This window comes from Lethenteron reissneri, unplaced genomic scaffold (assembly GCF_015708825.2).
Source record: "Lethenteron reissneri isolate LAM-NWPU_2019-01 unplaced genomic scaffold, ASM1570882v1 scaffold_1055, whole genome shotgun sequence".
Taxonomy (NCBI): Eukaryota; Metazoa; Chordata; class Hyperoartia; order Petromyzontiformes; family Petromyzontidae; genus Lethenteron; species Lethenteron reissneri.
The window spans coordinates 190-27,957 of record NW_026890734.1 but is presented as its reverse complement, the minus strand read 5'-3'; the positions used below and the strand labels follow the sequence as shown (position 1 = coordinate 27,957).

The 27,768-nt window shown below is 51.1% G+C and overlaps 1 protein-coding gene across 5 annotated transcripts; it reads right to left on the bottom strand.

The window, feature by feature from the left end:
* On the bottom strand, nucleotides 1-26,881 carry LOC133361432 (uncharacterized). Of its 5 annotated transcripts, XR_009757365.1 has the most exons (6): nucleotides 26,821-26,881; nucleotides 22,824-22,941; nucleotides 17,189-17,379; nucleotides 16,220-16,322; nucleotides 3,737-3,782; nucleotides 1-585 (listed from the first exon to the last, which is right to left on the bottom strand). XR_009757365.1 is itself a non-coding variant. In XM_061580351.1 (5 exons), exons 1-5 carry the CDS (start codon nucleotides 26,863-26,865, stop codon nucleotides 529-531), a joined length of 522 nt encoding a protein of 173 aa, XP_061436335.1. In that variant the 5' UTR covers nucleotides 26,866-26,875; the 3' UTR covers nucleotides 1-528. The 5 variants fall into 5 exon arrangements, 4 of the variants coding, with proteins under 4 accessions (XP_061436335.1, XP_061436334.1, XP_061436336.1 ...); XM_061580351.1 differs by lacking the exon at nucleotides 3,737-3,782 and having other exon boundaries at nucleotides 1-593; nucleotides 26,821-26,875; XM_061580350.1 differs by lacking the exon at nucleotides 3,737-3,782 and having other exon boundaries at nucleotides 26,821-26,875.
* Between the last annotated feature and the right edge of the window lie 887 nt (nucleotides 26,882-27,768).

Here is a 27,768-nt window from a genome sequence, read left to right as displayed (position 1 = left end):
TAAACGATATACATAACATGTACGACCGAACTTGTAGCCATAGCTGGCAGCATGACACTCCTTGTGTATGATGTGTGAGTCAGCATATGATGAGTTAGTGTATGATGTGTGAGTGAGTCAGTGAGAGTGTGAGTGAGTGTATGATGAGTGAGTCAACGTATGATGAGTGAGTGTATGATGAGTGAATTGTGTATGATGAGTGAATGGGTCAGTGGTTGTGTGAGTGAGTGTAAGATGTATGACTGAGTCAGTGTATGTTGAGTGACTGAGTCAGTGTAAGATGAGTGAGTGAGTCAGTGAGAGTGTGAGTGAGTGTATAATGAGTGAGTCAACGTATGATGAGTGAGTGTATGATGAGTGAATTGTGTATGATCAGTGAATGGGTCAGTGGTTGTGTGAGTGTAAGATGTATGACTGAGTCAGTGTATGTTGTGTGAGTGAGGCAGTGTAAGATGAGTCAGTGTATCACAGCCTCCTTCCCGCCATCACGGCCTCCTCTCCTCGGCTCTGTCGGCTCCCTCGGCTCCATCAGCACCTCCAGCCTGCGACTGCCGAAGATATGGGGATGACGAACCAGGAGCCGTCCTGCAAACCTCAAGGATCAGAGCCATCATTTTTATGGCGTCATCGTGTCGTGAGCTCCGTCAAGCGTCTTGAGTGAAGGCGCTGTCCATTTCATTCGTTCATCGCGCAGGGCTCGGGGAAAGGACCTCTTGCGACTCGCAGCGTTCCCATGAACTGCTTCTTGCCGCCCGAACACCGCTGTTCATTAGATGCTTAGAAACGTGATGTCTTTGTATTATTACACGCTTTTATTTAACTCACTCTGTTGTTGTTGTCGTATCCTAAAATCTTGTAACTGAATTTTAACCCACTTCCCAATGTGGTATGGACTGCAAAACTTGGTATATTTATGTCATACTGATGACAATACTATATTCTATCATAAAAAAACATAAAAAATATATATTTGTAAACATAATTTTGTATATGTTATGTTTCGGCTTGGGTCTCATTGTCCACGCTCAACTGATGTTGGCTGTAAATCAGCACGGCCCCTGACGTGATGGCAAGCTTCGGGGCCACGTCCTGGAGTCGTGGAGTTCTGCCATTACGAATACGGTACATTTCATTAAAGCGTGTTTTTAAAAAAGTACTTTTAAATATTACTTATTACCTCAACGGTTAGAAATGGGTGGAGCAGTGGGCGTAGTGGTTAGCGCACTGTTGTCTGAACCTGGCCACATGAGTTGGATTCCTGGGCACGACTAACATGACCAGCGTGGTGAAGTATGATCACAACCTTTAATGACTGATAGGGAATGTGGTGGTCTTCAGCCGGCAGTCCCGCGAGACGAAACTTTTTTACTTTTCTAACTTATTACATAACATGTATTTGATTAAGTTATGTTTATTCATTTCAATGGCCAGTAATAAGAGGCACACGTTATTACCAAGTGTGAATCATTATCCAATTTAGCTCATAGCTGCTCACCAATGATATTCTAAAGTTGACAATGTTTATTAAAAAAGTCTGAAGTGTTCAAAAATAATATCAGTCTATTAACACTTCAGACTGTTTGATTAAACAGTCTACTTGTTTTTTTCTTCATTCACCACTTGAATTTAAAACGGGGACACGCAGTGTGGTGTCAGGGAGTGAGATCACTTCCCAGGTCACTCGAGCGAACGAGGGGCCGTCCATAAATGACGTCACGCGATTTTGGACGATTTTTGACCCCCACCCCCCCCTCGTCACGCGGCGTCACGAAAAGTCAGACCCCCCCCCCCCTTAAATATGACGTCAAAAAGCACTGCCCCCCCCCCCCCCCCAAAATAAAACACGCTTCAAATCGCTTTAAAGTTTAGAGAGTTACGTGTTTAGAGGTTGTTGGATGTTGAATGGTTTAGATGGTTAGTAGTTGAGGTTATAAGGGTATGTGTTTAGGGGTTTAGAGGTATCGGGGTTTCAAGGGTTAGTGATTTACAGTGTTAGGTGTTTAGTGGCTTGAGAGTTGAGGGTTTAACACCGAGACTTTCACAACTAATATTGTCCATAATAAAGTTTTTTTTGGGTTAGTCTCCAACACTAAATGGCACTTTTTGTTGATGTGACAAATTTTACTAATTGGCTGTTTCGGGTGGTGGTTGGTTTAACGACACGTTTATATTTACATAATCTAACAAAAAAAAACCTTTATGGGTTTAGAGGGTTCCGGGTGTAGTGGATTATGTGTTTAGAGGGTTAGCATTTTAGGGGCATAGGTGTTTTAAGGGTTAGGCGTCTAGAGGGTTCGTTCTTTAGAGGGTAGAGGTTTAAATGTGTTGGGATTAGGTTAGAAGATGAATCCCTGCAGTCACGAAAGCTTTAAATCGAAAATTAGGTTACAGATTTAGGGTTTTAGAATGTTAGGGTTTTGAGGGTTAGGGTTTTAGAGGTTGAGGATTTAGGAGGTTATGAGTTCAGAGGGTTAGGGGTCTAGAGGGTTAGTTCTTTAGAGGGTTGTGGTTTAGATTGGTTGGTATTTAGAATGTTAGGGATTTAGGGTTTGAGAAGGTTAGGGTTTCAAGGTTTAGAGGGTTAGGGATTCAGAGGGTTTGGTTTTTAATGGCTTAGACGGTTAGGGTTAAAAGAATAAGGGGTTTAGAGAGTGAGGGTTTTGGTGGGTTAGGGTTTTAAGGGTAAAGGGGTTGAGGGTTAGGGGTATAGGAATTTAGAGGGTTAGGGGTTGAGATGGTTAGAGTTTTGGGGGTTTAGAGGTTAAGCTTTTAGAGGGCGAGGGGTTTAAAGATTAGGGTTGTAAGAGTAAAGGGGTTGAGAGGGTTAGCAGTTTAGATGGTTATGGATTTAGATAGTTAGGGGTTTAGAAGTTTAGAGGGTTTTAATTGTTCGATGTTTAGTGGTTAAGGTCTCTGTGCGAGTCCAACATGTTTGTATGAGTCTATGGTAAGATAAAAAGAGTTCAGTTTAATTTGTATATTTCGAAACAATTTGTTTACCTTTCCTGTGATGTTTTTGTATTGTATTTTTGTTGTTATTTTCTGACCCACCCGATTGGACGTCTGTGAAAACAGATCGTTATAGCTTATCAGATTCCTCCAGTATAAATAAATATTCAAATTCAAATTCTATTGACCTCTGTGCGAATCTATGGATTTCTGTGTGAGTTTTTGGGCCTTTGAGAATATGGATCTCTGTGTGAGGCTCTGGGTCTCTGTGCATGTCTATCGGTCTCTGTATGGGGTCGCTGTGTGAGTCTGAGTGTCTGTAGGAATGTATGGGTCTCTGTTGGAGTCTATGGGTTTCTGGGTATGGTTGTTTGTGCGAGTCTTACATGCACAAATTTAACTTAAAATGGCCATTGAGGGTTGCGGAATCCAAGTTGAATATTAAGTTCCCTGCAGTGCAAGCCAGCTCTCTAGTCGTGTCATCAAACAGCCCCTTTAATTCTTTATAATAATAAAATAGACTTAGTCCAGGAAATCCACACTGAGTCACAGTCGGGTCCTGAATTGTTTTTTTACATTTTCGACGAATGAATGATGAGTTCTTACACAAGTGGGGGAAACCGGAGCACCTGGAGAAAACCCGGGGGGCAGCACTTTAAACCGTACAGGCAAAGATGGCGATTATCCCACTTTCTGTACTGCCTTCTCCTGGCCAGCCAGCCAGGAGGAGGCACCTCGATGCCCACGGAAAGGGGGTTTCACAACATTCACTGTGTGATCCACTCACCCTTGCTGCCTTCCACTGCTGGATTACAGGCTTGCAACACCACCGCCTGGCGAATAATAGTAATAATTAAAAGTTTTATAGCGCGCACAAGAACGACTCAGAGGCATGATGAACCACAGCCGTGCAGGAAGGAAGCCACGTGGTGAGCCAGTACCAACAATTGTCCAAGCTCTGCGGTCCTCTATGGAGGCATTATGCGCTAATTAATGACGAGTGTTTATACCAGTGGGGGAAACCGGAGTACCCGGAGAAAACCCATGCGTGCGAGGGTGAAACACTCTATCCCTGTACAGGTGAAGATGGCGATTAGTCCACTTGCTCTACTGCCTTCTCCTGGCGAGTCAGGTTATGGCACCTCGACGCCCACGGGAAGGTGATTTGCCAACATCATTGTGCGGTGATTCACCAACCCTCGCTACCTTCCAGAGTGCTGGATTAGAGACGTGCACTACCAACACCAGGCGAATGATAACAATAATAATAACTTTCTACTTCTAACTTGATAACAATAGGCGAAAAATAACAACAGGCAAATGATAACGACAGGCGAATGAGAACAGTAATTATTATTTCCACTTAGAACTTGATAACAATAATTATTTCTACTTTTAACGAAATAACAATTATTTCTTCTTATAACGTGATTACAACAATAATAACTATTTCTACTTTTAACTTGACAACAGGCGAATGATAACCGGCAAATGATAAAAACAGGCAGCACATCTACGCCTCTACATAAGGAACGAAACAGGTGAATGTCTCCACAAATCTGGCTGTCGCCTGATGAAGCTAGTTGTAATTACTGGCGAAACGTCGTACTCAGATTGTAAATGTTGAGGCTTGACTCTCCAACACACCGTGTGCTGTACTAGTTACAAATTGGCATGTTCTGACAATCCTTACTAGTTGGCTGTGTCGGGTGGTGGTGGGTTTAAACGACACATTTAAATATTTACGCGATCTAACCCAAAAAAGAAACCTCTATTATGGATGATATTGGTCGCGAAAGTCTACGTGTTAAACAAACCCGAAGGAATCAGAGAAAAATCGACGTGACCACGAGAGAAGATGCAAACTCCAAATATAGACATCAGGGTTGGGGTCAAACCTACGAATTCCAATATACCAGTTTAACACGTCGGCTTTCGCGAGGGGGTTTGCATCTCGCTCTGTGGTGCCTCATTATCTGACTCACCCAACCACTAAACTACTAAAGCCACCCACACACTCACTCACCCACTCACTATGCCACCCACTCACCTTGCCACCCACACTCACTCACCCTCTCACAAACCCACTCACCCTGCCACCCACTCAACCGCTAACTCACTCGCTCAAGCACACACTCAGCCACTCAAGAGCTTACCTGTGCACCCACCTACACACCCACTCATTAACTCAACGACCCACCCACCAACCCACTCACTCACTCACTCTAGACTCCACTCACCCACCCACTCACCTATTCACTCCCCCACTCACACACCCACCCATCCACCCACCCACTCTCTAACTCACACACTCACCCACCAACCCAACCACACACTCAATCAATCACCCACCAACCACTCACCCACCCAATAAACGAAAACTGAACTATTTCTCATTGTACCAGCTAAGGCCCACAGAGCTATATAGATCTTTTTCAAAAGCGACCTTGTTACAAATTACAGGTAAACAAAGTGGCTTATCACATATACATTTATTGCAGCCAAATCCTCTGAATGCAAATTTATTCTCAATGCAAAAACCCAGAGGACCCGGAGAAAAATCCACGTGACCACAGGGAGAAGATGCAAACTCGAAATATGCAGGCGGCAGGGTCGGGATCAATTCCATGACCTCCTGTATACTATGCAAGGTAGTTAACATCTCACCACCATGGTGCCCCATTCTCTGACTCACTCACCCACCCACTCGCACACTAACTTCCCCACTCAACCTCCTACACTAACTTACTCACCCACCTACCAGCCACTCACCCAAACACCCACCCATTCACCTACTGACTCGCACCACTTACTCAAATACCCATACACTCACACAATGACCCAGCCACTGACTCGAACACCCACCAACTTACCCACCCAACCCCCATTCAACCACCCAACCACCAACCCACCCATTCACTCACTCACCCACTCGCCCACGAAACAAAAACTAAACTGTTTTTATTTTACCAGGTAAGGCCCACAGGGCTATATAGATCTTTTTCAAAAGCGACCTTGTTACAAATGACAGGTTAACTAAGTGGCTTATCACTTACACATGTGTGGTGGTCAAGGTTGACACCAAGGTTGACACAGGTCACACAGGTCACACAAGCTAGGGGAGAGGTACGTACCGGTCTGGACCGGCCCGGATTGACAGGGACGAGAGGTGGTTGGAACGGCTCTGAGGGGAGGGGGCTGGCGAGAGCCAGGGCCCGAGACACCCCCGCCCCTCAGAGAGAGGGGATATATAAGACGGCTCCCGGAGAGCGGAGGGGTCGATCGGAGGAGAAGCTGAAGGAGGAGAGCCGGAGATCCTGGACCCCCAAGCCTCAAGGATGCCGCCCCGCTGGAACTGAGTGGGCTGAGTAGCTGTAGGCTAGGGAAGAGAGTAGCTGAGTAGCTGTAGGCTAGGGAAGAGAGTAGCCGAGTAGCTGTAGGCTAGGGAAGAGAGTAGCTGAGTAGCTGTAGGCTAGGGAAGAGAGTAGCCGAGTAGCTGTAGGCTAGGGAAGAGAGCAGCTGAGTAGCTGTAGGCTAGGGAAGAGAGTAACAGAGTAGCTGGAGGCTAGGGAAGAGAGTAGCTGAGTAGCTGTAGGCTAGGGAAGAGAGTAGCTGAGTAGCTGTAGGCTAGGGAAGAGAGTAGCTGAGTAGCTGTAGGCTAGGGAAGAGAGTAGCTGAGTAGCTGTAGGCTAGGGAAGAGAGTAGCTAAGTAGCTGTAGGCTAGGGAAGAGAGTAGCTAAGTAGCTGTAGGCTAGGGAAGAGAGTAGCTGAGTAGCTGTAGGCTAGGGAAGAGAGTAACAGAGTAGCTGTAGGCTAGGGAAGAGAGTAGCTGAGTAGCTGTAGGCTAGGGAAGAGAGTAACAGAGTAGCTGTAGGCTAGGGAAGAGAGTAGCTGAGTAGCTGTAGGCTAGGGAAGAGAGTAGCTGAGTAGCTGTAGGCTAGGGAAGAGAGTAGCTGAGTAGCTGTAGGCTAGGGAAGAGAGTAGCTGAGTAGCTGTAGGCTAGGGAAGAGAGTAACAGAGTAGCTGGAGGCTAGGGAAGGAGAGAAATGAGAATATAGCCGGAGGCTGTACCTCCCTAGGTTGTGTGTGTGGGACTGTTTCCCCAGTGAGTCCTGAGGACTAGTGTTATCGGAATAAAAGCGTGTGGCCTCTACGAAGTGTCGGTCTCATTCAAGAATACTACACATGCATTGCAGCCAAATCCTCTGAATGCAAGTTTATTCTCAATGCAGAGGGAAAACTCCGTGGACCTGGAACAAAAATCCACACGACCACGAGGAGAACAAGCACGATCAAATATACTTGCGACAGGGTCGGGATCGAATCGACAACCTCCTGTATATTAGGTGAGGAAGTTACCATCTCACCACCGTGGCACCCCATTCTCCGACTCACTCACTCACTCAAACACCCACCCATTCACCTATTCACGCACACCACTTACTCAAATACCCACCCTCTCACTCAATAACCCATCCACTCACTCATGAACCCACTGAAGCACTCACCCATACAAAAACCCACTCACCCACTCACTCACCGACTCACTCACCCATGAAATCGCACACCCATCTTCTCAACCACTCAGCCAGCCACCCACTCAATCTCGTACCCACTAACTCTCTCACTTCCTCACCAACCTACCAACCTACCAACCCACCAGGGACGTGCGGTCAGGGGAGGCAGAGCCTCACCTGTCATACTCCAATGACAATAGTTTTTACGAAAATAAAAAAAAAAAAGAGAATAATAAAATAAAAATTAAGATTTTTCCACTGATCTGTGTTATAAATGTCATTTCTGTACGATTCCAATCATTTTTATAGTCAAAATTGCCAAATTTGCGGAGCTCCACTGCAAATACAGGAAGAGACGAGAGGCGAGGCAGCGACGAGCTCAGCCTCCCCTGATTGCGCAACCCCTCAGTAACTGGATGGAGCGCGGGCAATAAGCGCGTGCCTGCTACTATCTCAGTATGTCACCAATGTAATGTTTGTAGACCCCTTCATTTCATGTCCTCGCCTTCCATACTCCAGGTAACTTATTTCACGTATGTGTATTAAGATATTTAGGCTCGCTGGTCTCGTCATGAAACTGCAATGAAAAAGCACCAGGGGAGGCAGCCATCACATTTGCCTCACTGAGGAGGATGCGTCTAACACGCCCCCCTCCGTGAGGCCACGTCCCCCTGAGTGTGTGAATCTGGCTCTGACACAAGCCAGTGTCTCCCCAGCCATTGACCTCACCACACATCACTGCAAACCACCCACCCATCTCCTCACTCAACCACCCACCCAGTCGATCATCCACCCACTAACACTCACCCACCCAACAACTCACTAACCCACCCAGCTCTCACTCACCGAGCCAGTCAATCTCTAACCCACCAACTCACTTTTAAACTGACTCTCTCAACTACAACTCACCCAGTCACTAACCCACTCACTCAATTTATAACCCACCCACTACCCACATAACCTGCTACCCACACACTCACTCATCCACAAATCCACTCACCCCCTCACTCATCCATCCACTCACATACTCACCCAGCCACTCACCTACTCACCCAGTCACATACACATCCATTCACCATGCCACCCACTCAATTTCTAACCCACTCACTCGCCCAACCACTCCCTCAGCAACTCACCCACTAACCACGTAATTATTCACCCACCCACCCACCACTCAACCACCCAATAATTCAACCACCAAAACATTCAACCACCCACTAACTCAACCACCCACTACCACCCACTAACTCAACCACCGAGCAACTCACACTCACCCACTCACCCACTCACCCACCCACCCACGCACTCACCCGCCCACTCACCAACACACTAAACTAAATCTAAATTGTGGTTATTTTACCAGGTAAGGCCCACAGAGCTAAACATCTTTTCAGAAATTACCTGGTTAAAAATTATAGGTCAACGAAGTGGCTTATGACATGTATTGCAGCCAAATCCTATAAATGCTTGTTGATTTTAAATGTGGAGGGAAATATACAGGTGTCAGGGTCGGGATCAAACCCACAACCTTCTGCATACCAGGCGAGGTAGTTAACATCTCGCCACCGTGGCGCCCCACTGTCTGACTCTCCCACCCACTAACCCACACACTCACCCACTCACTCAATCACCCACTCACTCACTCAACTACTGAGCCATTCATACACTGACCCACTCACTAAGCCACCCACTCAATCACTAACCCACACTCATGCACCCAGCCACTCACTCACTCAGCGACTCACCTACGACGCATCAACCCATCCACTCACTCATCCACCCACGCACCCACTCACGCACGCACCCACTCATCCACACAATAAACGAATATTTAATTGGTTTTCATTTTACTGGGTAAGGCCCTGAGCTATAGATCTTTGTCGGAAGCCACCTCAGCACAAATGACAGTTCAATTAAGTGGCTTTTCACGTAGAATGTTATTGCAACCAAATTATACAAATGCATGTTCAAATGTGGAGGGACAACCTGGAGAAAATTCCACGCGACCACGGGGAAAACATAGAAACTCCAAATATACAAGCGGAAGGGCTGGGATAAAATCCACAACCTCCTGTATACTAGGCGAGGTAGTTAACATCTCGGCACCATGGTGCCTCATTCTCCGACTCACCCACCCACTAACACACGAACTCATCTCCCATATTCACACACCCATCTACCCAAAAACTCAACCACCCACACATTCACGCAACAATCCACTCACCCACTCACTCACTTATTCACTCACCCACTAAACCATGCACCTGTCCACTCACCTATTCATCCACCCACTCACACACCCATTAAGCAACCCACCCACTTACCCTGCCACCCACTCAATCTCTAACCCACTCACTCACCCAGCCACGCAATCTCGAACCCACCAATTCACTAATCCTCTCACCAACTCACCAACCCACCTCTCACCCACTCCCACACCCACTCACGCACTGACCCACCCACTCACTCACCTCAACCATTCACAAACCCACCCACCCATTCATTCACCCAACCACCCACCACCCACTCAATCTCTAAACCCATTCACCCACCCACCCACTCAGCCACCCACTAACTCACCCAATCAATCTCTAACCCACTCACCTACACACCCACCCACCCACTCACCCAGCCACTCACCCAACCACTCGTCTATTCACTCCCAAACAACACACCCACTCACGTCACCCATGGCTTACCCTATCACCCACAATCTCTAACACACTCACTCACCTACTTCCTCAATCACTGACCCACACTCACAGACCCACCCAGTTAATCACACCCTCTATGTGTAGTCCTTATCTCTTCTGGTAATGTGAGATATTCTTCCTCCCAGCGGTATTTTACCAGGTAAGGCCCACTGAGCTATAAAGATTGTTTTCAGAAGCATCCTCGCCACAAATGATAGTTCAACAAAGTCACTGTAAACATTTATTGCACCCAATTCCTCTTATTACATGTTTCCAAATGTGGAGTGAAATATACAGGCGTCAGGGTCGGGATCGAACCCACAACATTCTGTATAGTAGGCGAGGTAGTTAACATCTTGCCACCGTGGCGCTCAATTCTTTGACTCACCCACTCAACTACTAAAGCCACCCACTAACCGACTCACAAACCCACTCACCCTGCCACGCACTCAATTTCTAACCCACTCACTAAACCACTCATCCACGCACCCACCTACACATGCACTCACCAACTCAATCACCCAACAACCCACCCACCAACTCACCCACCCACTCACTGACCAACTCACGCACCAACCCACCCACTCACACTGTGACCTACTCCATATCTAACCCAACAACTCACTCACATCAGCCCCTCACCTACTAACCTAACCACCCACCAACTCACTCACCCACCCACGCACTCAACCACCCACTCACCCAACTGTAAGCTAATTTTTTTTTTACAAGGCAAGGCCCACGGAGCTATATAAATCTTATTCAGAAGCAACGTGGCCACAAAAAACCCAGAGGTCTCGGAGAAAAATCCATGAACCACGAGGAGAACATGCAAACTCAAAATATACAGGCATCAAGATCGAGACCGAATCCATAACCTCCTGTACAAAAGGTAAGATAGTTAACATCTCGCCACCATGGGGCTCCACTCTGACTCGCAGCCACCCACTCACCTACCCATTCAGCCACATACCCATTCAGCCACATACCCACTCACCTACCCATTCAGCCACCTACCCATTCAGCCACATACCCATTCAGCCACATACCCATTCAGCCACATACCCATTCAGCCACATACCCATTCAGCCACATACCCATTCAGCCACATACCCATTCAGCCACATACCCATTCAGCCACATACCCATTCAGCCACATACCCATTCAGCCACATACCCATTCAGCCACATACCCATTCAGCCACATACCCATTCAGCCACATACCCATTCAGCCACATACCCATTCAGCCACATACCCATTCAGCCACATACCCATTCCCACATACCCATTCAGCCACATACCCATTCAGTCACATACCCATTCAGCCACATACCCATTCAGCCACATACCCATTCAGCCACATACCCACTCAAAGACCCACACACCTTGCTAACCACTTACCCACGCACCCACCTACACACCCACTCACTGACTCACTCACTCAACAATTCATTCACCCATCCACTCACCATTTCACTCCCCCAATCATACACCCACCCATCCACCCACTCTATCTCTAACTCACACACTCAGCAGTCCACCCACTCACCCAGCCACTTACCTACTCACCCACTCACCCTGCCACCTACTCGACCTGCAACAGACCTACCGACCCAACGAGCCACCTACCCCCTAAACTAAACTACTTTTTATTTCACCAGGTAAGGCCCATTGAGCTATATAGATCCTTTTCAGAATAGACCAGTGAACAAATTATAGATAAACGAAGTGGCTTATCACATAGACATTTATTGCAGCCAAATCCTCTAAATGCATGTTGATTCTAAATGCAGAGGGGAAAACCCGAAGGACCTGCAGCAAAATCCACGCGACCATGTGTAGAACATGCAAACTCCAAATATACAGGCGACAGGGTCGGGATCGAATCCACAATCTCCTGTATACTAGGTGAGGCAGTGAACATCTCACCACCTTGGCGCCTCACTCTCTGACTCACCCATCCACTCACTCACACACTATCTTACCCACTCAACCTCCCACATCAACTCACCCACCCACTCGCTGACCCCACTCAGTCAACAACTCACCCATCCACCCAACCACTCACTCAGTTAACCACTTTCTCACCCACCCACTCACCCTATGACCACTCACCAAGCTACACACTCACCTACCAACACACCCATTCACTCACTTGCTCACCCACCCACTTACTCACCCAACCACTAACTGACCCACTCACCCACCCACAAACTCACGAACAAAAAACACACCCACTCAACCCATTGCTCACCCAACCCCTCACTCACCCACTTACTGAATCACCCACCCACGCACTCACCGACCCACCAACTCACTTCACCCACCCAATACTCCCTCACCGAGCCACTCAATCTCTAACCCACCCACTCACCCAACCACCCACTCACCCAACCACCCACTCAATCTCTAAACCACACACCAACCCTGCTACTGACTCAATCTCTTAACCAAAGCTCACAAACCCACCCATCCACTCACTCACCCAGTGACTAACCCACTCCCTCAATTTCTAACCCACCCATTCACGCACTACCCAACTAACCTCCTACCTTCTTGGTTCTTTCGGTAAAGTCACGTAGAAGGGAAGTAATAAAATAATAAAAATAAAACATAATAAAACAATTCTCACGACGTTTCGGCCACAACGCAAGCAGCCGTCCTCAGGTGAAGAATGAGACAATGCCAAGCTAGGAGCTTATATATAAGCTGCGTTGGAGGTGGAAGAAAGAGCGCCTTAACAAAAGAATGTGCATATGAAGAGGAATTTAGCATATACATGGAAAATGCGTAGGAGGTGGGCGGGGGGGGTTTCAAAGTCATATTATGCCCATGCATTATGCAGGATCAACAGCACCAAGGGGGGGTGCAGGGATTAGCAGTAACAAAGGAAAGGAATGTTAATGATATGTAGCTGCAGTTACTCAACAACCACGTAGAAAACTAAAGTATAAACTACATAAAAAACTAAAGTATAAATTGCATAGCACCATCAGTATACTTACTATACTCTACACTAAGCTGAGTTACTAACAACAAGTAATACATTTAGTACTTGTTGTTAGTAACTCAGCTTAGTGTAGAGTATAGTAAGTATACTAAGTATACTGATGGTGCTATGCAATTTATACTTTAGTTTTTTATGTAGTTTATACTTTAGTTTTCTACGTGGTTGTTGAGTAACTGCAGCTACATATCATTAACATTCCTTTCCTTTGTTACTGCTAATCCCTGCACCCCCCCTTGGTGCTGTTGATCCTGCATAATGCATGGGCATAATATGACTTTGAAACCCCCCCCGCCCACCTCCTACGCATTTTCCATGTATATGCTAAATTCCTCTTCATATGCACATTCTTTTGTTAAGGCGCTCTTTCTTCCACCTCCAACGCAGCTTATATATAAGCTCCTAGCTTGGCATTGTCTCATTCTTCACCTGAGGACGGCTGCTTGCGTTGTGGCCGAAACGTCGTGAGAATTGTTTTATTATGTTTTATTTTTATTATTTTATTACTTCCCTTCTACGTGACTTTACCGAAAGAACCAAGAAGATGAATCCCTGCAGTCACGAAAGCTTTAAATCGAAATTTAACCTCCTACCCACACACACTCACCCACCCACACATCCATGCACCCACACACTCACCCACTCACTCATCCATCCACTCACTAACTCACCCAGCCATGCACCTACTCACTCACCCACTTTCAGATCCACTCACCCTGCCACCTACTCAATTTATAACCCACCTACTCACCCACCCACCGAGCCAACCACCTCAGCCACTCAGCCACTCACCCACTACCAACGTAATTATTAACCCACCCACTAATTTAATCACCTACTAACGTAACCACCCACAAACTCAACCACTGAGTCACTCGAACTTACCTACTCACCAAGCCACCCACTAATTCTCAAACCCACACTGATGCACTCACCCACCCGCCCACTCACCAACACCCTTAACTAAATCAAACATTTTTTTTCCCCAGGTAATGCCCACTGAGCTATATAGATTGTTTTGAGAAGCAGGGTTTGGATCGAACCTACGAACTTAAAAATACCAGGCAAGATAGTTAACAATTTGCCAACATGGCACTCCACTCTCTGACTCTCCCACCCACGATAACACACACTCAAACACCCACCCACTAACTCAACCATCCATTCATTCAACCACCGAGCCAAGCACACACTCACCCACTCACCCAGCCACTGACCTACTACCCATCAAACATCGCACTCACTCATCCACTCACCCACCCAGCCACTCATCTGCACACTAAATAAAAATTAAGCTTTTTTTATTTTACCAGGTAAGGCACTCAGCTATATAGATATTTTTCAAAAACCACTTGACCACAAATATCAACTCAATTCAGTGGCTTTTCACGTATAAAGTTATAGCAGCCAAATTCTATAATTGCATGTTTTTAAATGTGGAGGGAGAACCCGGAGCACCTGGAGAAAATTCCACGCGACAAGGCGTCAGGGTCGGGATCGAATTTACGACCTCCTGTACAAAAGGCGAGGTAGTTAACAGCTCGCCACCACGGCACTCCACCCACTCACCCATTCAAACACCCACCAACCCACCTCACAAACCCACTCACCCTGCCACCCACTCAATCTCTAATCCACTCACTCAACAATTTACTCACCCACTCACCTACTCAACTAATCACACCCCCACTCACACACCCACCCATTCACCCGCTCAATCTCTAACCTACCCACCAAATCACTCAATAACCCACCTACCCACTCACCCACCCAATAAACTAAATTAAACAATATTTTTTTAATTTTACCAGAAAAGGTTCAGATCAGAGGTACGGGTACCCGTTCCCTACCCGTACCCTACCCGAAATGAGTGACAAACGGTTACTCACCAGTGACTCACGGCCTATCCGTACCCGTACCCGGCCGCCCAGGGTCGCAAACGGCTACCCGTACCGTACCCGGCCGGGTACGGGTAGCCGGGTATCGGGTAGGGTACGGGTATCGGGTACCCGGTTGCGACCTCTGGTTCAAATAACTAAATTAATATTTTTCAGAAGTGGCCTGGTTACAAATGATAGGATAACGAAATGGATTATCATGGAGACATTTATTGCAGCCACATCCTCTAAATGCATGTTGATTTTAAATATGGAGAGAAAACCTGGAGGACCCGGAGAAAAATCCACACGACCACAGGGAGAACATGCCAACTCCAAATATACAGGTGGAAGGGATGGGATCGAATACACAAAATCCTGTATACTAGGCGAGGTAGTTAACATGTCGCTACCGTGGTGCCTCACTCTTTGATTCACCCACGCACCCAATCACACACTAACAACTCACCTGCTCAACCTTCGATATTCACTCACCCACCCACTAACTGACTCACCCACCCACTCACCCAACAATCTACTCACCCGCCCACTAACCTATTCACTCAACCCCTCACTCACCCACTCCCCCACACAATATCGCACTGACCTACCCACGCACTCACTCACACAGTCACTCACTAATTCACCCACCCACCACCCACTCACCTATTCACCCACCTACTCAACCATCCACCCACTCATGCTCCCATACACTCACTTACTTATCCAGGCACTCATCTACTCACCCACCGACTGAATCACCCATTAAGCCACTCACCCACTCACCCTCCCAATCACCTAGTTACCCACCCACTCAATCTCTAACCCACCAATTTTCTCATCCACTCACCAACCCACCTCTCACCCACTCCCTCACCTAATCAATCACTTCAAACCATTCACTCACCCACCCACCCACTAATTCACACAATCACCCACCACCCACTCAATCTCTAACCCACACCCACCTACTCACTCACCCAACGACTCACTCAACAATCCACTCCTCCACACACTCATCTATTCACTCACATTCAACACACCCACTTCTCTAACACACTCACTCACCTACTCCCTCAACCACTGACCCACCCACTCACCCACCGACTCACCCACCGACTCATCCACTAACTCACTCACAGACCCACTCAGTTAATTACTGTGTAGTCCTCACCTCTTCCAGTATTGTGAGATATTCTTCCTCCCAGCGGTATCTTCACGACAACGCCCTGGGGGGTGGCCAACCTCTCAACGAGTCGGGCGAGCGGGGCAACAGCCTGGTCATGTTGGGTTCATAGCGCAGTGCAGCACACGCATACACACAAGCAGACCACACACATATGAACACAATAACAACAGTGGGAGCCACTTACGCGATAGGGATGGGCCGCATGGTCCACTCCAGCTCGATGTACGGCTTGCCCGGATACAATGTTAACTACCTCGTCTGGTATACAGGAGGTTGTCGGTTAGATCCCAACCCTGACACCTGTATATTTGGAGTTTGCATGTTCTCTCCGTGGTCAAGTGGATTTTTATTCTGGTCCTCTGGATTTTCCTTACACATTTAGAAACAGGCGTTTAGAGTAGTTGGCTGCTATAAATTTCCACATGAGGCACGTTTTGACCTATCATTTGTGGCCAGGTCACTTCTTAAAAAAGAGTTATGTTACTCAGTGAGATGGTTGAGACACAGGCGATGAGCCTGTGTGTAAGGGGTTGAGTGAGTGAGCGGTTTAATTCATGATTGAGTGACTGATTGGTTGAGTGAGTGGCTGAGTGAGTGATTTATGGAGCGATTGGTTCAGTGAGCGAGTGTGTGGTTGAGTGAGTGGTTCAGTGAGTGAGTGGTTGAGTGAATTAGTGAGTGGTTGAATGAGTATTTGAATGAGTGAGTGTTTGAACCAATGAGTGAGTGTTTGAGCACATGAGTGTGTGGTTGAGTGAGTGGTTGAGTTAATGACTGAGTGAGTGATTGATTGAGTGGTTGAGTAAGTGGATGGTTGAGTGAATGGTTGAGTGAGTGGTTGAGTGAGTGGTTGAGTGAGTGAGTAGTTGAGTGAGTGGTTTAAGTTAGTGGATGAGTGAGTGAGTGGTTGTATGAGTGGCTGAGTTAGTGGATGAGTGAGTGGCTGGCGCGCACCTTGGCTGCGTTGTCCAGAGTGTCCCGCTGGTGCCACCCCACTGTGTTGCTGCACTCCGCCAGGGTGAGAGCGGCGGTGCCGCGCCCGCAGCTGCTCCAGCGACTACGCCATCTTGCCCAGCCCCTCCTGGCGAGCACACAGCATGCCCTGGAGCTCCCATCACATGGTGCTGGCAATCTGAGACACCCGCCTGTAGCACACACACAGAAAAAGAGATACGGGAATGGATTAGGGCAACCCGGGTGACGAGTTCACTACTTCGCCCGGTATACAGGAGGTTGTAGGTTTGATCCAAATCCTGATGCTTACATATTCAATTCTGCTCGTCCAGGCAGGGAGAATCCAATCACAATTATTCGATGCGATGTTTCTCATGGGATACAATAAGCGACAACATTTGGACCCCAAACCAAGAGGATTCTGGGATGTTTGTGGTTTTTTGGCAATAACTCTGGAAAGAAATGTCGCAGACCCATCAAGGTGGGACTCGTCCAGCGACATAATGGTTGAGTGACTGGTTGAATGAATTCGGGAACGGTTGAATGAGTGAGTGGTTGAGTGAGTGGTTCAGTCAGTTAGTGGTTGAGGGAGTGAGTGGCTGAGTGAGCGAGTGGTTGAGTGATTGAGATAGAGTGACTGAGCGGCTGAGCGGTTAAGTTAGTGAGTCGTTGAGTGAGTGTGGCTGATTGAGTGAATTGTTGAGTGAGTTAAAGAGTGATGGTTGAGTGGTTGAGTAAGTGAATAAGTGAGTGAGTGGTTGAGTGAGTAAGTAGCTTCGTGAGTAAGTAGCTTCGTGAGTGCGCGGCTGAGTGGTTGAGTGTGTGGCTGAGTGAGTGGCTAAATGAGTGAGTGGCTGAGTGAAAGGGTGAGTGGCTGAGTGAAGGAGTGAGTGGCTGAGTGAGTGAGAAAGTAATTGGTTGAGTGGTTGAGTAAGTCATTAAGTGAGTGAGTGGTTGCTCTAGTGAGTGGTTAAGTGAATGGTTAAGTGAGTGGTTAAGTCAGTGGTTAAGTGAGTCCCCAAGCCGAGAGGATTCTGGTGAGTCTTTGAGTGAGTGGTTTGGTGAGGGGTTGAGTGAAAGGTTGAGTGAGGGGTTGAGTGAGTGAGTGGTAGAGTTAGTCGTTGAGCGAGTGGTTGGGTGAGTGGTTGAGTGAGCGAGTGCTTGAGTGAGCAAGTGAGTGGTTGAGTGAGCAAGCGAGTGGTTGAGTGAGTGAATGGTTGAGTGAGCGAGCGGTTGAATGAGTGAGTGGTTTAGTGAGTGGTTGAGTGACTGAGTGAGTGGGTGGCTGAGTGAGTGGCTGAGTGAGTGAATGGTTGAGTGAGTGAGAGCGTGATGGTTGAGTGATTGAGTGAGTGGGTGGTTGAATGATTGGTTGAGTGGTTGAGTTAATAATTGAGTGAGTGGTTGAGTGAGTGAATATCTGAGTGAGTGAGCGGCTGAGTAGTTGAGTGAGTCGTTGAGTGAGTGGGTGGCTGAGTGAGTTTGTGGCTGAGTGAGTGAATGGCTGAATGAATCACAGCTATGATAAAAATGGACATCAGCATATAAGTGGTCTTGTATTCACTCAGTAAATGAAGTTTAATATAAAATTGTACACTCACAGGATCGAAATAAAGATGACATTGCATATCGGAGTAAACCGAGTCGCGGCTATGATGAAATTTTGCATTAGCATAACATTGATTTATTAGCATACAAAATGACTTTTTGCAGAGCGATTTAATACAAAAGTCTGATAGACTACATGCATTTTTTTTAAAATAAAAAGTACATACAAACCAGGCATCAATACCGTTGCTTTGTATGATCTGTGAAACGCAGAAATTTTCAGATAAAATCGGACATTTTGAGCTTGCTGCTGTATCGACTGAGTGGAATCAATACAATTAGTATCGATTCACAATCAGCAAAGACCATATATGGGAAAATCTCTGATCGGTGATTTTGATTGCATCGTATTGCAGCGCCCCTTTGATGTTATAAAGCACTTGCCCCAACAGTCTGTTAAAGGCTATACGGGGATCTTTGTGTGCGAGTAACTCACAGATCCTTGAGAGATCTCAACACTGTCCGATCATCAGCGAGCTCCTCCGGCAGGCGAGGCTGCGTTGGCGGTTGTCTGTGCATTAAGAGGTGTTAACTATCCCACGCAGAGAAGTCTGCTTACAGGACATAACAGGTTCTTCACGTACCGTGCACCGTGTCACCTGAATGTTAAATGGGGCTCCGGTAATTCAGTATCCACCGCCGAATCATCTTTCACCATCACCACGCGTCCATTAAGGCCAATGTGACGAGGCCATAGATAGACGCCGCGTTAAAACGGGGGGGGGGGGGAGCAAGAAAAACGTCGTACTACGTGACATCACAACACCCTGCACACAGCCATAGTGGCTGATTATGGTGCGCATCATTTACGAATATGTGGTTTAAGTGGTTGAGAGTAGATTTTGGTGTAAATTGATCACGATGCTTTGCGTAGCCTGCATTTAAAATTTCATGCGTAGGTGCGAGAGCAGATATGAGTGGGTGAGTGCGTGAGTAAGCCGGTAAGTGAGTATGTGGGTGGATGGAGGGAGCTGGGCGGGCACGGCATTGGCTGGAGTGGAGGTGGACTGATGCGGTACGGGAGGATGTGGAGCTGAGTGGGCTTTGCCGACGACTGGTACCAGTGGTGTCGAGATCGGCCTCTGCGGGGAGGCTCGTGAAGGATGCTTCTACTTGGCAGTTGGCGACAATCGCCCTCCAACAACAACGGAGGAGTGACACTCACAACAACGAGCGGAACACCGGATGATAAATATGCAGCAATTTGGCACAGTACGGGGTACAGGTGGTGCTGACAGTCATCTCAGTCAGCCAACCCATGGCACCTGGGCCTGTTCCAGGACCTCCGGTCAGCCAGCCTTCGACACTTCACGTGACTTCAAAGTGCACCTGGCCTGGCACAGGCGCTGTGGTAACGTCATTGTCACTTATTGGCGAATGGTGACGGTTGATAATGCAGCGGTGGTTGTGAGAGATGACATTTTGGGGGGGGGGGGGGGGGCGCCAACCCTGACCAGCTGTGAACCTCACGTCGCCCGCAGCCACCAGTGGCCACAGGGAGTTCTGGATGGGTGCGAGGGGCTGGTAACCCCCCTCCACCTTCAACTAAATCACCACACATTCACGTGCGAGCACTTGGGTCTCTGTGAGTCGATGGATCTCTGTGTGGTGAGTCTATGGGTCTCTGTGATAGTCCGTGGGTCTCTGTGAGGTGAGTCTATGTGTCTCTGTGTGGTGAGTTTATGTGTCTCTGTTTTGTGAGTCTATAGGGCTCTGTGCGAGTCTGTTTGAGTCGGTGGTTCTCTGTGTGATGAGTCTATGCGTTTTTGTATAACTCTATGGGTATCTGTGGGGTGAGTCTATGAGTCTCTGTGGGGTGAGTCTATGCGTCTCTGTCTGATGAGTCTATGGGTCTCTGTGGTGAGTCTATGGGGCTCTGTGGTGAGTCCGTGTGTTTGTGTGGTGAGTCTATAGACCTCTGTGCGAGTCTGTGGGTGTGTTTGAGTCTGTGGTTCTGTGTGATGAGTCTATGCGCTTTTGTGTAGGTCTATGGGTCTCTGTGTGGTAATTAGATGGGTATGTGTGGCGAGTCTGTGGGTCTCTGTGCGAGTATGGTTACGATTGAGTCTATGGGTATCTGTCTGGTGAGTCTATGTGTCTCTCTGTGGTGAGTCTATGTCTCTGTTTGGTGAGTCTATAGGGCTCTGTGCGAGTCTGTGGATCTGTTTGAGTCTGTGGTTCTCTGTCTGATGAGTATATGGGTCTTTGTGGTGAGTCTATGGTTCTCTGTGCAAGTCTGAGGGTCTGTGCGTAGTGCGTGTATAGGTCTATGTGTGATGACTCTATGGGTCTCTATGTGATGGATATCTATGGTGCACATATCCTGGCACAAGCGCCGTGGTGTCGTCACCACTACTTAGTGGAGAATGCTCCTCCCACTACTCCTGCTTGTTGTTGTGCTCGGGAAGGAGAGATAAAACTAGATCTCAACGATTTTCATTTTACCAGGTAAGGTCCACTGAGATGAACATCTCTTTTATTACGCGCTTTTATTTAACTCACTCTGTCTGTTGTTGTTGTTGTATCCTCAAATCTTGCAACTCAATTTTAACCCACTTCCCAATGTGGTATCGACTGCAAACTTGGTATACTTATGTCATACTGATGACAAAACTACATTATATGAAAAAAAAGTATTTTTAAACATTCATTTTTATGTTATGTTTCGGCTTGGGTCTAATTGTCCACGCTCAACTGACGTTGGCTGTAAATCACCACGGCCCCTTACGTTATGGCAAGCATCGGGGCCACTTCCTGGAGTCGTGGTACATTTAATTTAATTAAAGCGTTTTAAAAAAACAAAGTACTTTTAAATATTACTTATTCAGAAGCGACTTGCCACCAATAATAGCTCAACGAAGTGGCTCATCATCACGTGTAAATTATAGCAGCCAAATACTTTAAACGAATATTCATATTCTTGGTTCTTTCGGTAAAGTCACGTAAATAGAAAACCAAAAAAAAAAAGAGTAATAAATCGAATAAATTGCTTTTATTATTTTCAATTTATCTCATTTTTTTAACTTAAAAAATAGATTTGTTTTTGTTTTCTATTTACGTGACTTTACCGAAAGAACCAATTATATTAATTCCTGCCCTCACGAAAGTTTTAAGTCAAAACTTTAAACGAATGTATCTTAATGTGGAGAGAGAAACCGGAGGACCCGGAGAAAAATCCACGCGACCACAGGGAGAGACAGAGACACGCAAACTCCAAATATACAGCAGGCATCAGGGTCGGGATCGAACCTACAAACTCCTGTATACCAGGCGAGGTAGTTAGGGGGGAAAGCAGAGACAGCGAGAGGGAAGATAATTAGTCAAACTCACACTCAGTATTACTCACCAACCACGATACACTCACCATCACACTCACCATGATACTCACCATCATACTCACGCATTCACCATCATACTCACCATGATACTCACCATCATACTCACGCATTCACCATCATACTCACCATCATACTCACGCATTCACCATCATACTCACACACAAGCCAACACACATTAACAGTCGCCATTCACCACGACGTGGCGGTGACGTCACCACAATAACCCAGGTGCCATGGATTGACGGCTGTGCCAGGCTAAGTGCAGGAGGAGGTCACGGGCCAGACTCAGGTGCCATGGGCCGACTGCTCTGCCTGGCTCGGTACAAGAGGAGGGCTAGACCCTGGTGCTATGGGTTAACTCGTGTGCCACCACCTGCACAACCACCACAGTAACAACCACACAACTATAATCACAACAATAACCACGACCAACAACTGTAACCACAACTAACTTACCACAACTATAATGTAACCACAACTATAATGTAACCACAACTATAATGTAACCACAACTATAATGTAACCACAACTATAATGTAACCACAACAGCAGCAGCAGCAGGGCCGAGCTCTGCTTGAAGCTGCGCCGCGAACTCCGCAGAACGTGACGGCTGTGGGCCAGGCGCCTCCTCTGTCTCCTCCCACCGCCGCCGCCACTGCTGATGTGGACACACCGCGCGAGGTTCTCACCTTCAGGCTGAGTCGACGTAGAGGAGGCCCAGCGAGCCGCCGCTTCAGAAGCTTCCGCTCGCCACTGACGGTGGCCGTGAGCGGGAATCCAAACCAGCCGCTCGCCACCCACAATGCACTGCGCGCGCCGCCTCCACTCGGCCCCGACCCCAGCGGAAGTGGCAGCGGGGGGAGGGGGGTGGGGCATGGGGGGGGAGGGGGGTGGGGCATGGGGGGGTGAGGGGGGTGGGGCATGGGGGGTGAGGGGGGTGGGGCATGGGGGGGTGAGGGGGAGGGGCATGGGGGGTGAGGGGGGTGGGGCATGGGGGGTGAGGGGGTGGGGCATGGGGGGTGAGGGGGAGGGGCATGGGGGGGGAGGGTGAGGGGCATGGGGGGTGAGGGGGGGGGAGGGGCATTGGGGGTGGGGCATGGGGGGTGAGGGGGTGGGGCCATGGGGGGTGAGGGGGAGGGGCATGGGGGGGAGGGGGGTGGGGCATGGGGGGGGAAAGGGTGGGGCATGGGGGGTGAGGGGGTGGGGCAATGGGGGGGAGGGGGGTGGGGCATGGGGGGGGGAGGGGGGGAGGTGCATGGGGGGGGGGGAGGGGGAGGGGCATGGGGGGGTGAGGGGGAGGGGCAATGGGGGGGGTGAGAGGGGAGGGGCATGGGGGGTGAGGGGGAGAGGGGCCACTGGGGGGGTGAGGGGGGAGGGGCATGGGGGCGGTGAGGGGGGAGGGGCAGGGGGGGTGAGGGGGGAGGGGCATGGGGGGGTGAGGGGGGAGGGGCATGGGGGGGGGAGGGGGTGGGGCAATGGGTGTGAGGGGGAGGGGCATGGGGGTGAGGGGGAGGGGCATGGGGGTGAGGGGGAGGGGCAATGGGGGGGTGAGGGGGGGAGGGGGGAGGGGCATGGGGGGGGAGGGGGAGGGGCATGGGGGGGAGGGGGAGGGCATGGGGTGTGGTGAGGGGGGAGGGGGGAGGGGCATGGGGGGGGAGGGGGATGGGGCATGGGGGGTGAGGGGCATGGGGGGGGTGAGGGGGGAGGGGCATGGGGGGTGAGGGGGAGGGGCATGGGGGTGGGTGAGGGGAGGGGCATGGGGGGTGAGGGGGAGGGGCAGGGGGGGCTGAGGGGGGAGGGGCATGGGGGTGAGGGGGGAGGGGCATGGGGGGTTGAGGGGGGGAGGGGCATGCGGGTTGTGATGGGGAGGGGCATGGGGGGGTGAGGGGGAGGGGCATGGGGGGGTGTGAGGGGGGCGGGCACATGGGGGGGGTGAGTGGGGGTGGGGCATCATGGGGGTGAGGGCATGGGGGGGTTGAGGGGGAGGGGCATGGGGTCGAGGCGTGGAGGGGACATGGGGGGGTTGAGGGGGTAGGGGGAGGGGTCATGGGGGGGGAGGGGGAGCGGAATCATGGGGGTGAGGGGGAGGGGCCATGGGGGGGTGAGGGGGGGAGGGGGGATTGGTGAGGGGCCATGGGGGGGAGGGGGATGGGGCAATGGGGGGCGTGAGGGGCTATGGGGGGGTGAGGGGGGAGGGGCATGGGGGGTGAGGGGGAGGGGCACATGGGGGGCTGAGGGGAGGCGCATTGGGGGGGAGGGGGGTGGGGCATGGGGGCGGTGAGGGGGTGGGGCATGGGGCATGGTGGGGTGAGGGGGAGGGGCATGGGGGTGAGGGGGGGGGCATGGGGGGGTGAAGGGGGAGGGGCATGCGGGCCAAGGGGCATGGGGGGTGAGGGGGGAGGGGCATGGGGGGGGAGGGGGAGGGCATGAGGGGGTGAGGGGGGAGGGCATGGGGGGGTGAGGGGGGAGGGGCATTGGGGGGGTGAGGGGCATGGGGGGGTGAGGGGGGAGGGGCATGGGGGGAGGGGGAGGGGCATGGGGGGGTGAGGGGGGAGGGGCATGGGGGGTGAGGGGGGAGGGGCATGGGGGGGTGAGGGGGTGGGGCATGGGGGGGTGAGGGGCATGGGGGGTGAGGGGCATGGGGGGTGAGGGGGGGAGGGGTATGGGGGGTGAGGGGGAGGGGCATGGGGGGGTGAGGGGGGAGGGGCATGGGGGGGTGAGGGGGGATGGGCATGGGGGGGGAGGGGGGTGGGGCAATGGGGGGTGAGGGGCATGGGTGGGGGTGATGGGGGGAGGGGCATGGGGGGTGAGGGGCATGGGGGGTGAGGGGGAGGCGCATGGGGGGGGAGGGGGGTGGGGCCTGGGGGGGTGAGGGGGAGGCGCATGGGGGTGGGGAGGGGGGTGGGGCATGGGGGGGTGAGGGGGGTGGGGCATGGGGGGTGAGGGGCATGGGGGTGAGGGGGGGGCATGGGGGGGTGAAGGGGGAGGGGCCATGGGGGGGGAGGGGCATGGGGGGTGAGGTGGGGAGGGCATGGGGGGGAGGGGAGGGGCATGGGGGGGTGAGGGGGGAGGGGCATGGGGGGGGAGGGGGGGGGTGGGGCATGGGGGTGTGAGGGGCATGGGGGGGGTGAGGGGGGAGGGTCATGGGGGGTGAGGGGGAGGGGCATGGGGGGGTGAGGGGAGGCGCATGGGGGGGAGGGGGGTGGGGCATGGGGGGGTGAGGGGGAGGCGCATGGGGGGGAGGGGGGTTGGGCTATGGGGGGGTGAGGGGGTGGGGCATGGGGGGTGAGGGGCATGGGGGTGAGGGGGGGGGCATGGGGGGGTGAAAAGGGGAGGGGCATGGGGGGGGGAGGGGCATGGGGGGGTGAGGGGGGAGGGGCATGGGGGGGGGAGGGGGAGGGGGCATGGGGGGGTGAGGGGGGAGGGGCATGGGGGGGGGTGAGGGGGGAGGGGCATGGGGGGTGAGGGGCATGGCGGGTTTTGTGAGGGGGAGGCGCATGGGGGGGGAGGGGGGTGGGGCATGGGGGGTGAGGGGGAGGCGCATGGGGGGGGAGGGGGGTGGGGCATGGGGGTGTGAGGGGGGTGGGGCATGGGGGGTGAGGGGCATGGGGGGTGAGGGGGGGGGGCATGGGGGGGTGAAGGGGGAGGGGCATGGGGGGGGAGGGGCATGGGGGGTGCGGGGGGAGGGGCATGGGGGGGGAGGGGAGGGGCATGGGGGGGTGAGGGGGAGGGGCATGGGGGGGGAGGGGGGAGGGGTATTGGGGGTGAGGGGGAGGGGCATGGGGGGGGTGCGGGGCATGGGGGGAGGGGGAGGGGCATGGGGGGTGAGGGGGGAGGGGCATGGGGGGGTGAGGGGGGAGGGGCATGGGGGGTGAGGGGGTGGGGCATGGGGGGTGAGGGGCATGGGGGGAGGGGCATGGGGGGGGGTGAGGGGGGAGGGGTATGGTGGTGAGCGGGGGAGGGGCATGGGGGGTGAGGGGGGAGGGGCATGGGGGTTCGCGAGGGGGGGAGGGGACTTTGAAGGTGGTCGCGAGGGGAGGCCGGGAGGGGCATGGGGGGAGGGGCATGGGGGGAGGAGCTCATGGCTGTGACATCACGGGGGGGGCGTGGTTACCTTGTACCGCCCCCGCGTCTCGCGCCACTGGCAGTTTGGCCGTTAGAGATGTCTACGTAGTTTATACTTTAGTTGTTTACGTGGTGGTTTAGTTACTGCAGCTACATACTATTAACATTCCTTCCCTTTATTAATGCTACCCCTATCCCCTCCCTTTGATGCTGCTAATCCTGCATAATGCACGGGCATAATATGACTTTGAAACCCCCCGCCCACCTCCTACGCATTTCACAAGTACAGTAGTACTAATCACATACCTGCATTTCCATAAATATGCTAAATTCCTCTTGATATGCAAATTATTTGTCAAGGCGCCCTTCCCCCCTTTCAACCAAGCTTAAATATACGCTCCAAGCGTGGTGGTGTTTCATTCAGACGCTGTCTCCCCGACAGACCTGGTCTTCACCTGAGGATGGCTGCTTGCGTTGTGGCCGAAAAGTCGTAAGAATATTTTATTATGTTTTATTTTTATTTTTATTATTTCCCTTCTACGTGACTTTACCAAAAGAACCAAGAAGATGAATGCCTGCAGTCACGAAAGCTTTAAATCGAGATCTAGAGGCGTTACGTACCGGGGTGTAGCAAGCCATTACGTTGCGGTGTCTACATCCGTGCATGGGGTGTCGACATCGACGTCCGCATACAGCCCCGCCCTCGGGGGGCAGTTGGCTATATAAGGCGGTGCGTGAGAGACTCGAGGCAGTCGTTGGAGCAGAAGAGCCGTTGGAGACTGAAAACCAGCTCGCAAGCCCTGGGACTACACTGAGTCGGTCTTCTGCAGGAGTGGAACCGAGCTGTGGGTGAGTGGTGGCTGTGTGAGTCTCTGTGTGTGAGTCTCTCCGTGTGAGTCCGTGTGTGTGTGAGTTCTCTGTGTGGAACGGTCATGGTGGGGGTATTGAGGGGGGTACATGGGGGGGTCTCGGGTGGGGGGCAGAGGAGGCATGGGGGGAGGAGCTCAGGTCGGGGGGGAGGAGCTAATGGCTGTGACATCACGGGGGGGGCGTGGTTAACTTGTACCGCCCCCGCGTCTCGCGCCACGTGCTTCCCACTGGCAGTTTGCCGTTAGAGAGCGCGAGACACCCCAGAGCAGGTGAGGAGTTGAACCGAGCTGTGGGCGAGTGGTGGTGGTGGTGTTAGTCTCTCTGTGTGAGTCTCTGTGTGTGTGTGTGAGTCTCTCTGTGTGAGTCTGTGTGTCTGCGAGTCTATCTGTGTGAGTCTGTGTGTGTGTGAGTCTCTCTGTGTGAGTCTGTGTGTGGAGTCTCTGTGTGAGTCTGTGTGTGTGTGTGAGTTCTCTGTGTGAGTCTGTGTGTGTGCGAGACTATCTGTGTGAGTCTGTGTGGTGTGAGTCTCTCTGTGTGAGTCGTGTGTGTGTGAGTTCTCTGTGTGAGTCTGTGTGTGTGTGTGAGTCTCTCTGTGTGAGTCTGTGTGTGTGCGAGACTATCTGTGTGAGTCTGTGTGTGTGCGAGCTATCTGTGTGAGTCTGTGTGTGTGTGAGTCTCTGTGTGAGTCTGTGTGTGTGT